The sequence below is a fragment of the Sinohyriopsis cumingii genome, chromosome 17, assembly GCF_028554795.1.
Source record: "Sinohyriopsis cumingii isolate HCF-2022 chromosome 17, ASM2855479v2, whole genome shotgun sequence".
NCBI lineage: Eukaryota > Metazoa > Mollusca > Bivalvia > Unionida > Unionidae > Sinohyriopsis > Sinohyriopsis cumingii.
The window spans coordinates 98,531,071-98,549,198 of record NC_142977.1 but is presented as its reverse complement, the minus strand read 5'-3'; the positions used below and the strand labels follow the sequence as shown (position 1 = coordinate 98,549,198).

At 35.9% G+C, this 18,128-nt stretch overlaps 1 protein-coding gene across 3 annotated transcripts in view; it reads right to left on the bottom strand.

The window, feature by feature from the left end:
* The window catches only part of LOC149779516 (fatty-acid amide hydrolase 1-like), a 99,437-nt gene that overhangs the window by 35,935 nt on the left and 45,374 nt on the right, over positions 1–18,128 (bottom strand). For all 3 annotated transcript variants that reach the window (XM_089940228.1, XM_089940227.1, XM_089940229.1), the window contains exons 9-13: positions 15,082–15,122; positions 14,063–14,187; positions 13,249–13,374; positions 5,399–5,496; positions 2,128–2,233 (exon numbers count right to left, since the gene is read on the bottom strand). In XM_089940228.1, the coding sequence (XP_089796354.1) occupies positions 2,128–2,233; positions 5,399–5,496; positions 13,249–13,374; positions 14,063–14,187; positions 15,082–15,122 (496 nt within the window). The remainder of the gene's footprint in view (positions 1–2,127; positions 2,234–5,398; positions 5,497–13,248; positions 13,375–14,062; positions 14,188–15,081; positions 15,123–18,128) is intronic.

Below are 18,128 nucleotides of genomic sequence, written 5' to 3'. Positions count from 1 at the left end.
GTCCAAAATGTGATATTGTAACCTGAAAACGATCTCTGACTGTATTGACTTTGGTCCGTGAAGGGGGGGGGGGGGTCAGAGACTCTCATGATGATAGACTTTCATAATGCATTTACTTGCCTAAAATTATGTTTGTCTGGATTAAACCAACCTTCCATCCAAATTTCACATATATCCTGAGTCACTGCTTGCACTGAGTGCATTTTGTTCTGCCCATTGTTAATACCAGTATATACAGAGAACTAATCAAGGTAAAATTAGTCAAGTGTTACCTAAATTACTAATAAGTGGATGCGAGTGAACACTATAAATGACAATGATTTACCTACATGACTCTATGGTCTGTAATTACAGAGTTAGTGAATGAAAAACATCAGATAAACTTAAAATGAAGTGGATGCTAATAAAGAAATAAATGTCTATAAGAATTCTTTGCATGATTTTTCAGGACAAATAAATGTAATTCTCAATCAGTAACTGTAATCATATATCAGGAAAGCACACATTACTGAATGGATGTACTAGTGAACAGGACATGTTATAACAAAATGGCACCAACACAAGTCACAAAGGATGAAGTTGTTCTCAGGCTTCTCATGACATTGTTTTACAATATTCCAGGTCTTTTTTAGTTTTATTTTTTCATGGGATAACTTTTGACCCTTACTTAACAGAATAAAGCACATTTTGGTTTTAAAAACATACACCGATAGCTGTTTCTATTTTCTCGTGACATCTGTATTAAACATATAACCATGTACACCAATGCCTCAATAACTCGTGACCAGCTAGCTTACAAACTTGCTTATATGTGGGGTCAGGCACTGATCCCATTTTGTTATACTAGAAATAACCCCAAAATTAGCCCCTATTTCCTGACCGTGAAGAAAACTGCAATCAAAATTGGTAAACAAAAACCTCTGTACATTGCTCATTTTATCATCGAAAACCATGGTTTGTTCCTGGACATTCAAATATACATCATGAAATTCTCAACTTTTAAAATAAGTCAGATTTTATACTAAATTTTCTTTCTAAATAACATTCTCAGTACACTTGAAATAACAAAATTCAATGAAAGTGTGATCAATGAAATAACAAAATTCAATGAAAGTTTGATCAATAAATATGTTACTGGTGGCAATATTTCAAGATATAAATACCAATTAAATATGTCTTGTCAATTGAAATTCAAGTTTAAGTTCTATCTGTTAATTCATTTTCACTGAAATCATCATAAATGCAATATTCAACTTGTACTCAAACAGGAAAAATGTTAATCTACCTTCACAGCAATGTCCATAATCATTTCTATGGAAACCTAATTAAGTGTCGACCCTGTTTTTATATCTGATTTGCAGATGTCTTTGTTGTATTGTTAAAAGCATTATCATGCTGGTTATATCAAATCAAAGAAATGGGGTGGAATAAAGGAAGAGTTAAAAGGCATGCATACAAATCCTATCTGCATTAGAGCTGATGGTCATAGCCGTGTTTCATTTCAATTCATCAACTAGACACTGTTATAAATATTTTCATGCAAGTAACATAATTATACGACCTTAAATGTGACCAAAGATAGCAAGGCAACCAAGCAAAATGAGTACTTGGTAAATAAAAAGCTTGGTTTCACAGATACAGCTCATTAATAAGAAGAAACTTCCAGAAACAAGTGTAACTACTGAAATTCACATACATACTTGCAAATTGTTTTAATTTACAAAATAAAAATGTTAACTTTTCTTTCAATGGCTGCATAAGTTGGTAAAAAGAAAGTATTTTTGGCAATTGTTGTTTTGAATCTGTTTGTTTTTAGTGTGGTCTGTTTTTGAATCCCAATTGTGTGCAAGTTATCAAGGGATGGGAGCACAAAAACACAGGATATATCACCAGAAACAAGTGCAACTATTGAAATTCATGTACAAATTTGCAAACGACTCATCTTAATTTACAAAATAAAAATGTACTTTTTATCTGTCTAGCTGCATAAGTTGGTAAAAGAAAATATTTTAGGCAATTGTTTTGAATCTGGACAAAAAGCCCTTAAAAATTATACACCTCTGGATTAAAAAATGGAATGAACAAGAGCGGCTTCTCATTAGCAACATCTTTCTGAATATTACATACATTGTAGACATAGCTCACGACCCAGGACATCAGCCACTGAACACATTTTGGTAGTGACCAGTTCATGACTGCAAGCGAAATAGTTGGGTCAATGGTGTCATTTTTCCTGCAGAAGAAAACAAAATTGCTGGTCATTATGTCATTTGTATTTTATAAGGATTGAGGATTATAAGGATTGAGAAATTAATGTGTAGTGAAGTTTAGTATATACACTTCTGTAAAAGAAATGAAAATATAAACTTTTTTTCAAAATGAAATCAAAGAAAAAAACTGTAAAACATAGCATACTTTCTCCTTTGGTATGAAAATTTTATAAAGAAAAATCATAACCAGAGATGTAAATCTATTTGTGTAATAAGGAAGACAATTATAGAGCTGTTTTGTGTCCTCTTCTATCATCATAGGAAATAAAATTGGAAAAAACTATATCTTTTTTTTACTAAACTTTGTTTTTCCTATTGTACTTATCTGATCATATTAGATTATGATCACTTTTTGCTAACTCCAAATCCAACCATCCTGGAAAGACAGAAAATGTCTTTCTGCCTAACAGATAAAGAGCTGCAACTCTTACAGGTTAGCTCCCTTTTCTACCCTCTAAGTTGCTATTGGTATATCTATTTTGAATCAATATTTACTTGAGCTACACCTTACAGTATGCTCATATTGTGGGAAAGGGTAAGAGGGATTTTTTGTAATGTGATCAGGTAAGTATTAAAGGAGAAAGAAAAGGGTAGGTCAATGTTTACGGTTCGGAAGCTTGAAGGTGAAGAATTCGGTTTCTAACTGCCTCTGTACAACTGCCTCCTAGGTTGGTTAGACTGTTGTCTCCTGCCATTTGTTTGGGATCAGTATCAGACCTGTCAACCCTAACAAGACCTTCTCAGTAAGGCAGTCTATTTTTTTTCTGAAAGTTGAGCCAGCTTTCAGTAAGGTGTAACAAAATATCATGTACTGCTAATGTCAAGCTGGAAATCATGCATTTAAAAGTCCAGAAGTATGATTCAAGATTGATGTACCTACAATCAACATTGTGTTCAACTCAAAAGTGTTTAAAGATTAATTTACCTCTAATTACCTCCAGTAGTTTCACAAACTGTAGTTCCAAACCCTACAGATCTCAATGGCTTCTTCACATCTCACAACTTGACATAATCCTTGAAAAAAAGCCATGATTTTCCTGCCATATGACATACTCAAATCATCATAAGATGTCCACTAAATGTAATTGTTGCCCTTCCTGCTCTTTTCACCAAAAATCTTAATGTTCCATTTATTCTTCTGTACGATTAAAACTAGTATGAGATTTATTGTCCCATTCATCCTGACCTCTCACTTGTTGGAAAACATTTTAAAAAAAGCAAGCAATAGTTTGATCATGCAGATGTTTTGCAACACAAAATTTTTAGTGCAATTTAAAGCATTTGAGGTACTCTGGTAAAGTTAGTCTTAATTCCACTAGTATAAAACCCAGATCTCAATTAAACATGGACAAGCCATTATTCAGATTTTACTGCGAACAATCATCTGCAAACAATTATATTACCTTAATTTGTACTTTCATTCTGCAAGTCCGTATTTCAAGATTAATTTCCATATGAACTAGGGCAAAATTGTATGGTCTGGCAGGTCTGCAATATTGGTGCATATCTGACTGAAAAGATCCCCTGTTCTAAGGCCACTTAACATCCCTTCACACTGGTGAGGGCTGAGTGGTTTTGAAGACCTCTGTGGGTCAAGCAGCAAGTTGGAAGGGCAGTTCCTGAGCTGACAGCCTCCAAACTTCTTCTATTCTTCCTCCAAAAAGCTGCAACACCCAAGCAGGGTCATCTGTACAACCAGGGTATGATGAGGTTTGAGTGACGTGGACCACAGACACATGTCCTGTCATATTAGGTCCAAGTTGGCGGAAGCTGTCAAGGCAATGGCCATAGTATGGTGAACTGTTCAGTTAAGGACTCTAGCAACCCTGGCCATCACCTCCCAACTGTAGCAATTTTCGGATTTTTCCATGAGTCACAAGATTGCCAATCAAGCCGAATCTAATGCTGAGGACATCGCAATGACCTTCCAAACTAGCTTGGATGTGGCATGGAATACATTATTGTCCACTTTATAGTACAATGGAGCCTACATATGGACGGCTGCAAAATTCTTGTCTTGGACTGGGAGATCCGTAGTAAACATGTTAGAATGAGTATTATATAGTATTGTTTGTACAATGGTATGCAACAGAAAATGCAATTTAACCACAAGGGACACTGGCTAAATTCCTTTGCTGACTCTCAGTGGAAACACAATTCCAGAAGGTTGTTAGCTAGTGATTTCTTTGATGTCACATGCATGTCCTGTTCCAATCACTGAAACTGCTGAAAATTATGCATAATTTGGAATGCATTTTTATTTGTGGTTTAAATACCATGCTCAATGGTAACTCAGCAGATAAATGGATAGGCAACACGTGTCAATAATTTATACAAGCTTTTGTTAGTTATCTTCCCAACCATTTCACAAATTCTGGAATAGGTGTGAATCTTCTGCATTACTGAACTACCAGATAATGAGAGATCTGAACTATATGAGCCTATATTCCAAGTCTGATCATAACTGATCATAGCTGGATCAGAAAAAAGGCTTCCAGTGTGATCAGAAGCTCAACCAGTCAGAAGTATGAACAACTTATTAATATGCATGATTCTCGAACATTATCAAGTTCCTCCCCATTTCAAGTTTGACCAAAATGCAAGATTACCTCATTAGTATATGTGGATCTCACTCATTAGCAACCTCGAGCAAGGTCTTGATGATTTAAGTCTACATTCAAAGTTTGATCGAAGTCAGTTCAGAAACTAGCTCACACTAGTAACAAGCTCAGCCAATCTGATGCAAGATCACCATCTTAATAATATGGATCTTGTTCATTATCAATCCCATCCAAGATCCTAATGATATAAGCACATATTCAAAGTTTTATCAAAATTGAATTTGAAATATGATCTCCTGATTGTTGTTAACAACTTCATCAATCTGATGCGAGATCAATTCATTAATTTGCATAGATTTCACTAATTCTCAAAATTGTCTGCAATCTTGATGATATGATTCTATCTTCCATGTTTGATCAATACTGGATCAGAAGCATGGGCTCCAAAATAGTAACAAGCAATGATGATTGACAGATAACGGACAATGGATGCAGGGCCATGCCATAAATTTGCTTGACCTAATGGCCAGGTATAATCTACAAAATTTGTATGCTTTCATCACTTACAGATGCTCCCATAACATCTGGAAATTATCACCAAATATAATTGGCAAGTAGATTTCTGTAAAGATATCTCTCACATCAGGCACATCAAACTCAACCAACTGGAAAGAAAAAAATTAAAAGGTACAAAAAGTTCCTTAATAAGCAGTAAATTAGAGCTTTGGGGTGGTGGTGGAGGAAAACCAATTTAATTAGGTAATACCTGTTATTGCTGTGTGGCTGTGTCCTTTCTCAGCACTAGTCCCCAGTCTAAGAAGATTAATCCCTCCTCCAACTAGTAACAAGAGGTATAGAACAAAAAACATGATCCCAGTCTCACACCTTAGACAACTTCTGATGAGTGAAATATCATCATATTTTGACTTGGAATGAGACTGAATGGACATCAGCAAAAAGGGCGGAGAGAAGTGAGCAAAACCAGCAGCATTACATAATTAAAGCTAGTTTTACTAACTCCAATACATTTTAACAGTAGTAATACAATACTCTTATTACATTGCTGAATCTATCAGCCAGATGGAAGGCCAATGGCATAAGATAATCTATCTAAGTGAACTTAGCACTGCTCTTAGCAAGGTGCTCTACTGCAGACTGGATGATAACTTGACAATTTGTTGGCTGATAAAATAAGGAACAATGCATAACTACCCTCAATGTGGTGTGTAGGTAAACTGACAAGAAGGCAGACTGATACTACCACAATGTGGCTCTTTTGACATCCAAGACCTCTCTCAGTGAGAGACTAATAAACTCTTTCAATAGCCTGAACAATTCCAACCCTCTTTCAGATGGTGGCTTCTAAAATACCAGAGGTGTCACTGAGAGAAGATAAGACAGTAACAACCCTTTCTTTTCTCTTTTGATTTAGACAATGTAAAAGTCTAAATGGACAAAGGAATAAATTATCCCTAGTACATGTATCACTGAGACTGACCATTGCAAAAGGAAGTGGAGATACCAAAAAGTAGCCGATTCTTGGCCAGAAATTATGTTGGCATATAAATGGGATAGAACCATAGTTAACATTGAAATGTAACAACTTATTCCATTGTCAAGGCATGAATTTCACCCCTCCTTGCTGATGCTATGGAGAGAAAGAAGAATGTTAAGGACATGGTTCTCAAATGAGCTCAAAGATTGACAAGGAGGTTAAGAATAATGACTAAGGAACACATCAGAGATTCCATCAAGGCATTAAAGAGTATGAGAGTGGTCTCTTGAACTCAAAGTACCGGAAACATGGGCATAGAGAACTTAAATGGTGGATCGGAGCCATCCTTTTTCTTAGAGATAAAAAGAAGAAAATCTGTAATTACATTTAAAAGGGGGCAGAAGATCAATGCATTTCCTACTACTCTATTTTCAGAAAACTCTCACTTACCATCATAAACTAAGGAAATGTCGGTTCCTTCTAGCTGGAGTAATGCATTTGCACAACCTTGCTCAAAACATGTTGCTAGCAGTAAGACTGTTAGATGAGAGCCAGTTGTGAAGGTGAAGAATTTGCGCTGTGCAATAAGAAATTATTTAACAGCAATCACTTGGACCACAGGAGTTGTTGTTATAGGGTTTAACGCCATTTTTCAGCACAAGATAGGCTATACATAGCGGCCAATATAACTGGTGGAGGAAGAACCCTAGAAAACCCAGGGAAGAACCACCGACCCACGAGAAGCTACTGGTAGGCTTTCCCACATACCCACGCTAGCTGAGCCTTGGACTTGAACCCAAGCAGACAGAGGTGAGATGGCAGTGATCCGGAACGGTGAGAGCTTTAGACCACTTGGCCACTCGAGGCCCTGGGCTGCAGGAGAGCTATCAGGATGTGCTGTGACTCGACAGTTCTGGCTCTGTGAAGAACCAGAGGGACTATTATGAAAGGATGGAAGGCAAAGGCATAAAACTGATCCCACCTCAGACTGAAGGCATCTACCATCCATGACATCTGGTCTGGCAATGGAGAAACAAATAGATGGAGCTTGTTATTCATCCTTGTTACAAACAAGTCATTCGCTTTTATTACATATGTACTACAGACTGATTAAGACAACATTCCACAAAGACTGCTAATCCATCTTAAGGCAGACTTTATCAGATTTCATCTACAGCTGTCCAAAAGAGGCAGTTCTCCAGATATCCAAGCAGAATGAAGGGGAATGAGTACCTTACTGGTGTTTGACTTACCACGATTTAAGTGTTGTCCAGAGCAACCATGATGCAACTTTGTCTTATGTGGTGGAAAAACAGCTACAATTTCTATACTGTTGATATGGAGTGATGAGCCTTTCTAAAAACATTGGCCCTGCAATACCATTGGCCCTGTAATATCATTCCTTGAGGCTGTAGTTGAGCACATGAAGCTGTGGAAATGGTGTAAAGGAAGGAGTGAGGTTCCAGTGTGTAAATTGGAACTTCATTCAGAAACCTGTCCTGATTTTTCCACCAAGTAAATCCAATCAATCAATCAACAAAAACAACCAAGTCAGATGGACACAAAATCTGAATCCTAAGAGAATCTGAGCTGAGAGGGAATCAGTCAGCGAAGTATTCAGTGTTCTAAAGGAAAGAATAATAGGAAGCCTTTGTAGGGGAACTATGTAAATCTGATGCATTCAGAGTCCCCACTAGAAAGAAGTAGAGACAACAAGGTCTTCACACCCAATCTTACTATGAGAGTATTTGTAAGATTCTGTCAGAAGGAACACAGACTGTCGCTTGACATGTCAGAAAATTTATCTCCACATAAACAAAATGCTGAGAAGGGATCAGCTCTGTCTTTTCTTTGTTGGGATCAGGCCTACACAAGTCAACATGTCCCAAAACAGAGACAGAGCCTTCAGATTGGCACATCTGTGGATGCTGTACATCAACCAATTGTTAAGTATTGGAGGATGGGGACGACTAAAGACACCAGAAATGAGCTACTATTATATAACCTTGGTAAAGGCTCAGGAAGCACAAAGCAATCTTTACATCTTCAAGGTGACATACCTACAGATGTTGAGAAGCTTGAGAGAAGTGCTATAGACAATGAAAGCATATGTCTCTATGTCACGGCAAAGCCTTCCACAAATCTCTGCAATGCAGCAAGAGATGATAATTCCTCTTTGGAGGTTATAATAACTAAGGTACGATCCTTAAGTTCTTGAGTCTTGAGAGACTTTAAAAGGTAGACAGCTCCCCTGCCTAAATCCCCACCAGGGAAGTATCCGAGTCCAAGTCAGGGACCATGCTTAAGAAGCCAAGCAGGTAAAAGGATCCTTTAAGGCCCCCACAAAATATGTTACCTATTGTACTGATTTTAAAATTAGGGCAGGTAGGTACTTTTGTTTTTGTTTTTTTAAACACTATATATATTATAATCATTAGTACATTTAATGTAATAAGCACTTCTAGTACAGGTCTAAACCAGCTCAATTTGATGCACAAATGAATTTCAGAATTTTTTTTACAAGGGGGGCATAGTGCTAGGGTCAGCAAGGTAAAACAGGGACAGAAGGCCAACCTGAAACAAGTATTTTTTGTGGGGAGGGCCAACTTGGAAGCTGAAACCAAAGGGAAAAGCACAGTCGAGAAAATACAACACTAATTCATATCTTTGATTCAACTTAGTTCCCTCAACAATCATGAGTGAGACAGCAAGAGAATGTCCAATCTGGATTGTTCTATGTAGAGCCTCTCTAAAATGGAGAGGTACCAATGAAGTAGCCCCTTTGTGAACAGTCTCTGTCTGATAACTCAACTCAGCCAAATGAGAGATCATCTCAAGCTGCAAATAGATCTACTCAAGCAAGAGAATGTTTCCCTTGTGTAAGGAAGGAAAGACTCCTTACTAACTGCTGTCAACTTCTCTCCACAATTATCACACCTTGTGAAACTAGCTGAATTCCATACGTAGGAAAGAGTATCAGCTTCTCCCTTACTGTTGATAAATGATTTCCCCAAATTGGGGAAATGTCACAAATTCCTCATGGGAAAGAAGGGAGTCTTCTAGTGATTATGATGAAGAAGTTGGTCCCATCTTCCTGGCCTGACAGGCATGAAGACTTTCCACTCAGTCCTATACCTTGTGAGGCAACAAACAGGACAACAGTCCATACAGGTACATGCAGTACACAATAAGCAGGTGGGGTGTATAACGAGCCTTTTTATGACTGCATTTACATACAGCTTGCAAGGTAATGAACAATGAAAGGAAATACGAGAAATAATAAACCAGAACAAGAATTGGGCCAGTCATACTTACCCTAATACTGGTTCCTACTAAAGGAATGAAAAAAAGTAGTACTGTTACACTAACAAGTTACTCAAAACCCTACCTTTCCAGACCTGCCAACCCTGACAAGTCCATCTCAGTAAGGCAGCTGATTTTTTTCCTTAAGACTGACCAGTTTTCATTAAGGTGTAACAAAATATAAATAACTGCTATTGTAAAGTTGGAAAACGTAATTAAAAGTTTGACGCATCGACGATAAACATTATGTTCAACTGAAAAGTTTGTAAAGTACGCGTAGACTTTATTTACCATTAGTACAGTTGCACAAACTCTAGTTACAAACACTATGCAGCTCAATGGTTTGTTGCTATCTCTCAACTTGACATAATTCTTGGAAATTCTTTTCCATTTCACATGACGATGGCAATCTTATCTCCTGCCATGAGACATACTCAAATTGGCACGTGATGTCCAATAAATGTAATTGTGTCCTTTCCAGCTTTTATTCACAAGAATCTGAATACTCCTTTTTATTCTTCTGTGTTGATTATTAACACTTTTCTAGAAGCTTATTTTCCCTTTCGTCTTAAAGTTAAACATGCATCGCTTTCTGGATGCCATTTTTAAAAATTCTATAATCAACAGTTTGATCATGCAGACGCTTCTCATGAATAAATATGAGCAGTTTTAAGCATCTGGGGTATTGCTGTAAAGTTAGTCTGGTTCCCTGACTAATTTCACTAATTCTAAGATGAAACCTGGATCCAAATAAAACACAGATGAACCAATTATCCGGCAACCATCATTTTTCCGTAGTTTTTGCTAGTATGCCGTAAGTCCGTATTTTAAGGGTAATTTTCGACTTACAGCAAAATTGTAAGAGTTGGCAGGTCTGCCTTTCAATGAAAAGGGGCACATATACATGAAAATTATGCACAGGGTTCATAAAGAATTCTGAGTGATAAATTCAAAGACTTTTCCCAAACTTTCAAAGACCACATAGATTTCCAAGACCTATTTTCACTAACATTTTGTATACAAGTTATGTTATATGAGAAAACAACAAATGCAAAATACTACAATATTGTTTAATGATGAAATTCAAACAATAATTAATTAGAAAGAAAACAGGAAAACTCAACTACATCCTAATCTAACAACCTTGGACAATTTTATTTGTGATTATTGAAAGAAATTAAAATGTTTGGGTTTATTTCAATTTTCAAAGACTTCTATAGACCTCAGGGTAATCTGCTCGATTTTCCCAAACTTTCAAGGCCTTGAAAATGCTACCTCATTTTTCCCAAACTGTCAAAGACTTTCAAAGACCATAAGAACCCTGATGCAAGAACTGGAGAGAAAAAAACAAAACAGCACAAAATAGGATACAATTTGCAATAAAAATGCCAAAAGATGACTTAAATGATGAAAATATCAAGTGCCCATGAGACATGAGAATTGCACCAAGTCCAAAAAAAAAGAAAGACAATATTCTGACTGTTAGAAGATGACTTAGATGTCATGCATGGATCATGTTGGTTTTTGTTATTTTTCTCCACTTAATTGAAGGAGAGAAAAGCCTCCTTGAACTGGGGACTAGCACCAAGAAAAGATACAGGAAAGCAATAATAGCAGATGACAAGATACTGCTACGATAAAGGATTTTAAAAATTAATTGCAGTCACCAAGTCTGCTCATATCAAAAAGAGGAAATTAATTGCTTAAAATATATACAAGTTTGCAGTTTGGTAAATCAAAAATCAATAAAACACAAGAGTCCCAAGTTGGTCAAATATCACTCACCTGGCTTTCATCTCTTAAGAGGACCATTTCAGGCTTAAGCAGCATTGTAAAAACAATTTTATCTAAACTATCTCCCACCTTTTATATCTGCTGATTTTACCTATTTTACTACAGACTGATAAAAATTCTTTCAAAATATAAAGGCATAATTAAGCATAGATCTCACTTATAACAGAACTCATCTAAGATCTTGATGATTTAAATAAATAAGTTTTAATAAAATTGGTGAGAAATATGGAATATAGTCTCTTGCAACAACCTCAAGCAATCAGATGCAAGATGACACCATTTTTATGTGCAGATTTTACATTTTTTTAACCAAGGACAATATGATTATTGTTTACCAAATTTGAGCAAATTCCAAATAAAATCTGGTCTCCATAGTAACTACTAGCATCTACAGCCAATCAGATATAAGATACTTGTTTAGGTCCTGCTCACAATCAAACTCGTAGATCTTAATGATACAAGACTACTTTTAACAAGTTTAATCAAAATCTTATCAGAAATAGAGTCACCAGAGTGCTGACCTGCTCTGCGACTGCATGATCACCTCCCTCGTTAATATGTGCAGATCTTGCTCATAACAGCACCTGTTTGAAATCTTGACAAAGTTTAATCAAAATCCTTATAAAAAATAATCTCTAAAATGGCAATTTTACCAAAATCACCTCATTCATTACCCAACGGACTTGTGAAAATTACAAGTTTCAGGGTGTCTATGCATGAAACTCATTCATTACCAAACTCACTGGTGAAAATGACAGGTTCCAGGGTCTGTATGCATCCAACTCATTCATTACCAAACTCAGTGAAAATTACAAGCTTCAGTGTCTGTTTGCATATACTTCTTTTATTACCCAACTCTCTGGTGAAAATGACATGTTTCAGGGTCTGTATGCATGAAACTCGTTCATTACCCAACTGACTTGTGAAAATTACACTTTTCATTGTGTGTATGCATGAATCTCATTCATTACCCAACTGACTTGTGAAAATTACACTTTTCAGGGTGTGTATGCATGAACCTCATTCATTACCAAACTCACTGGTGAAAATGACAGGTTCCAGGGTCTGTATACAACCAACTCATTCATTACCAAACTCACAGTGAAAATTACAAGCTTCAGTGTCTGTTTGCATATATCTCTTTTATTACCCAATGCTCTGGTGAAAATGACATGTTTCATCAAAGATCTTCATGAGATAAGGCCATTAAATAAGTTTTATGGAAATCAAATGAGAAATAATCTCCAAAACAGCAAGAAGCTGAGCCAATCTGATGCAAATCACATCACTAAAAGACACTGATTTCACCCCTAATAAACTTACATGAAATCCTCCTGATCTAAGCTTATCTTTGAAATTTAATCAAATCAGACAAGTCACATGTCCTCCAAAGGGGTAATAAGATCAGCCAATCAGATGCAAGATAACCTCATTAATATGGATCTTGATCATTACCAAACTTGTCAGTAATCATGATGATACAAACCCAAAATTCCAAGTTTGATCAATATCATATTTTACAAAATGCCACCTCCTGATTTTGCTTGTTAGGGCTGTTCCATTTAAACATACACAGTACCCAGGGTAGGCACATTTTAAGAAACAATATGCCAGGGTAGTCTGATTACTAAAGGACTTAAGAAAATGATACAAAATTATTCTCAATTGCATCTATGGGTGTTAACAGACACATGATGGACGACGCATGATGAATGCAAGACCATACCACAAACTGACCAGGCAGCTAAAAGTCCAAGAAAAAAAAGTTCATGTGTTCTGTCTCCTGATTACAAATAAACTTACTGAAATACACAAGCTTCCTCACCTCATGTCCCTGCCTCTCGAGGATGTCCTTGGCATCCATTACAGCTCTCTCACATGCTGGAACTGGCTTGAGATATCTATCAAATTTATAATATCCAATCTTCAACTTGTGTGTCTTCTCATAGATCTATGTAACAGAACAATAGTAAAACATGTTAAACATTTTAGTACATACCCGTTTAATTTTATATACTTCATCTGACATCTGATATAGCTGTTTAATCCATATTTCCATATCACACGTCGTGACTGGAACTACTTAGAATCTTCTTTGACATCCACACATCAATATTTTTAGATGCAGCGGCTAAACTTTTATAAATCCCATTTTAAATTTGATTCATACAGTAAAGACAAAAACAATGGAAAACATAAAAGAGGGGATAGATAATAAATACCAAACCACATTTATTCTGTTCCTAGTCAGGGGAAAGAACTTGTTTGATAAGGCTTTTTAATATGTCGAGAACTGATATACACCATATCAAACTCATTCCTTCCACCAACTCAGAACAAAATATGTAATGAAGTTTTGTGTATATATTCAATATTAACAATTCACACTATCATACCTATCACCAATGACTGATTTCCCGAGGTCAATTCAGAAAATATTTTAATAAATTCTAAATAAAATTTCCATCTCAGGACTATTTTACTGATAATTGTATACCCATATATACTCAAAGAACAATAAACATGTCACAGTTATAAAGATGCTGTCATAACTTAAGCAAAAATTTGTTTTCATGCATAATTTATTAAAACCTTTAAGCTCATTCAAATTTTGTGATTACGAAAGAATTGCCATCGACCTGTGTTCTAAATGGGATGGGTGGCACAGTAGGATCCAGGTCAAACATATCATCACACAGGAGTGCTTTCATGGCGATTACAAGGCTTGTCACATCTCGAGCCATGGGACCAGTTGTGGCATTAACTGTTAAGAAAATATAAATCTGACTTTATTAAATCCTGAAATCTAAACAGGTAAAGCAAGATGGAAAATAATCTTCAATCAACAAAGCTGACCCTAATTCAGTACAAATATGGAATTTGTTTCCATTAAACATGCCTGGAAAATGTATTATGGTGCTACTTGAAAAGATAATATAGACTGCAGGAATATCGATAGTTATTTGATTATGAATGGACTAAATCCGGTCTTGAGAGATCACCCCCTTCTACAAATTACTTCATGCAGATAAGAATATGGTCTCTCAATACAGGTGGTCTCGCACAGCAGTGGTCCATTTCAAGTTGGTTTTTACTATCTATGCTATCAATGAGAACATTAATAAAAAAAAACATCTAATTTACAAACTATCATCATTCACACAACATTTCCCATATTATGCTTTCTTGCTTCTATCTTTTAATTTCACACTGGTGACTGTTGGGCATTAGCATAAATCTTATCTTAGTGTATAATTTACCATATTTTCACAGAGATTTTATTTTCAATTAAGAGAGAACTGAAATAGAGCAAAATCCAATTTTTTTAAGGAAAAAATGTTTCTTTGAAAATACTAAGCCCATTCATAATGCAGTAGGAGTACATAATGAATATAAGAAGTATTTTAGTCCACAAATCACAGCAATAATTTTTTTTTTTTTTCTATTTGTGGGCTGGATATTTGAAATTATTGGGGTACAATATTCCATTCCCAACCCCTTCTGAAAACTAAATGATCAGTCTTGGGTTTAATGCAACAAAGAAAAAAACATCTCTTTTTTAAGTAAGTCTCATTAACACCAGCAAAATTCACTTCACATGTTGAAAAATACCTCTGCAATTTTCACAAGAGAGCAAAGCAATCTGAACTGTACTTACTGAGGGTCTGCCCACTCATCAGGTCAAAGGTTCCTTTGGCACTGAAATTGTATGAACTTTAATTGGGCACAAAGAGGTTGGATCACTTTCACAATAATGTGGTTAGAGAAAACTAAAACAATGTCAAGTTACCCTGCTATTAGTGATCATTTTTAATAAAATAAGGAAACGAGGTATATGTGGGTCTGATATTGTTCACCTGGGTAGTGGCACATGTCAATTTGTGAAAGAAATTAATTCACACATGTATTGAAACTGTAGATGGGGAAGAAAAGCTTGAACACACAGTTGCTATATTGGATGTTATTGCTGATGTAATGTATCTTCTCTCCAAGACCACATATAGGATCACTTTTTTTTCCAAGACCACATATAGGATCACTTTTTCTCCAAGACCACATATAGGATCACTTTCTCTCCAAGACCACATATAGGATCACTTTTTCTCTAAGACCACATATAGGATCACTTTTTCTCCAAGACCACATATAGGATCACTTTTTCTCCAAGACCACATATAGGATCACTTTTTCTCCAAGACCACATATAGGATCACTTTTTCTCCAAGACCACATATAGGATCACTTTTTCTGCACAAAAGTACAATGCAACCTGCATCATCTACTGGGTCTCTCCCTGGCCCCTTGAGACAACAACCCAATTAACAACTCTGAAACTGTTCATAGCCCCATCCTTAAAGTATATAATATTACCAGCCATTGCAACAGGAGTTAATCTCTGCTGTCAGCAAGGTTTCCTGGGTATGTCTTTACCCCCACTGCAGCCCTGCCCCTGTAGTCATAACTTGGAAACCATCGAGATCTCTACCCAAGGGAGCTGTGGTGGCACTGTGGTTAAGACATTGGACTCATAACTAGAAGATAGCAGGTTCAAGTCCCACTACCTGATTAACCTGGCTCAACTACTGAATTTCTCAGGATTTTTTAAAATAAAGGTCATGGGTTTATTTACTTTTAGAAATTCAATTTGAAAGGGGTTTATTCTTTTATTTATGCAAATCTAAAACTACAAAATTTATATTTAAAATAATCTGTGAGTAATGCCTCTGACTCTATGAAATGCCATATAATAACATGCAACACATGTAATAACATGTAAATCAACAATATTTCAGACACTTTCATAATGGCAATGCTAGCAACTGATAAAAGCTCAACAAATAAACTGAAAAACATGGTTTACATTAAATAAATTCTTTAAAGCAAGACTATTTTTCTTTCCATAATTAAATATGTAAAGAAATTCTTATTTTTCTTCAGTTTAGATTTACTATTAATTCAATTATAATTCCTAGCTTGTATTTTTTTCTCATTTTTACATCTTGTTCTAGTGATTTTTTTCTATAAAGGGGAAGAACTGCATGATCTCAAACCTGTGATTTGAAACAGTCCTTATCGTAGGTTACTTCCCTTGCTTTCCAAAAGAAAACTTGGATGTTGTTGTCATTGTTGTTGTTGTTGTAGGGTTTAACGCCATTTTTCAGCACAAGATAGGCTGTACATGGCGGCCAGTATAAATGGTGGAGGAAGAACCTGGGAAAACTCTGGAAGGAACCACCGACCCTTGAGAAGCTACTGGCAAGCTTTCTCACAAACCCACATTGGCCAAATCCAAGACTCGAACCCATGCAAAGACTTGGATGTAATTACATGCTTTGCACAATGTATTTCTGTGGTTTCAATATCATTACTAGAAATGAATCTCCTTGCATACCAAATGTGAAAAAAATCCTATCAGAAATCAGACCTCTAGAGCATACATGCTAACCCTTGGTGGGGAAAATGTGTAATCCAAGTATACAAAAAGAGTAATCCAAGCAGAAAAAGAGTAATCTACATATAATATGATAAAAATTCAACGAGTATATGTACAAAATGATTTATTTACTCCTCTGGTCTTTTAACATCAATTACTGCTTCGGGTTTTCATATTTAGCACTTTCAGCTTTACAAAGCAACACTCTCATGTGTTGCATTTCAAAACACTTTGTACAAGCTGATATTGTGAATGTTTTGCACATCAGCAGAACTCTAAATGCTGGGTTACTGAGCCTGGATCGAATGCAGCTTTATTTTTGTTAACAATACTGATCAGTCTCTCACAGTCAGCATTAGAATGGTAAAGAACCAATATTCCTGTCATAACCTGACAAAAAAAGAGGAAATTTATATCTTCCAGTTACTGGATCTTTTAGCTAGGAAATAAGGTGCCATTGCACACCAACTCTGTATTTATGAAGTACATTGTCTGGCATAATGTCAACTTGATACTTCAGGAATTCTCCTTCTAATTTACTGGCAGACTTTCCTGCAGCATGGTGTATCAAATGACAGGGACAACCTGTTATGTCCACAATTTTCAAAATATAGAATGCAACTCCTTTATGAATTCCAGTCATCACTAATGCATTATCAGCTCAAAACTCCACACAGTTCTGCTAACTTATATCATGTTTATTCAAAGCATTATCACACAAATCAAAAATGTTTTCTCTAGAATAAGGTCTGTGTGATTAATGGTATGTTTATAAAAATGAGAAAACAAATTATTGATTTTTTTTGAAGGGGGATATACTGAAACCGCATAATCCATTAACGTTTATGCATAAGGCGTAATTTAGTGAAAAAAAGTATAATGATTACATCAAAAACCGTAATGGTTGGCATGTATGCTAGAGCGATAACAAACTCAGCCAATCAGATGCAATATCACCTCATTAATATGCATGAATGCTGTTCACAATCAAACTCATCTGATATCTTGATGATACATGCTTATATAGGAACTATGAACAAAATCTGTTCTCAAATAAGGCCTTCCTGGAGTGTTCACAAGCTCAGCTAATCAGATGCAAGACCACCTCATTAATATGTGGATGATGCTCATGATCAAAATCATCCAAGATCTTGATGGTATCATATGTCATTCATAATCCAACTCATCCAAGATCTTCATGGTATCATATGTCATTCATAATCCAACTCATCCAATGATCTTAATGGTGTCATATGTCATTCATAATCCAA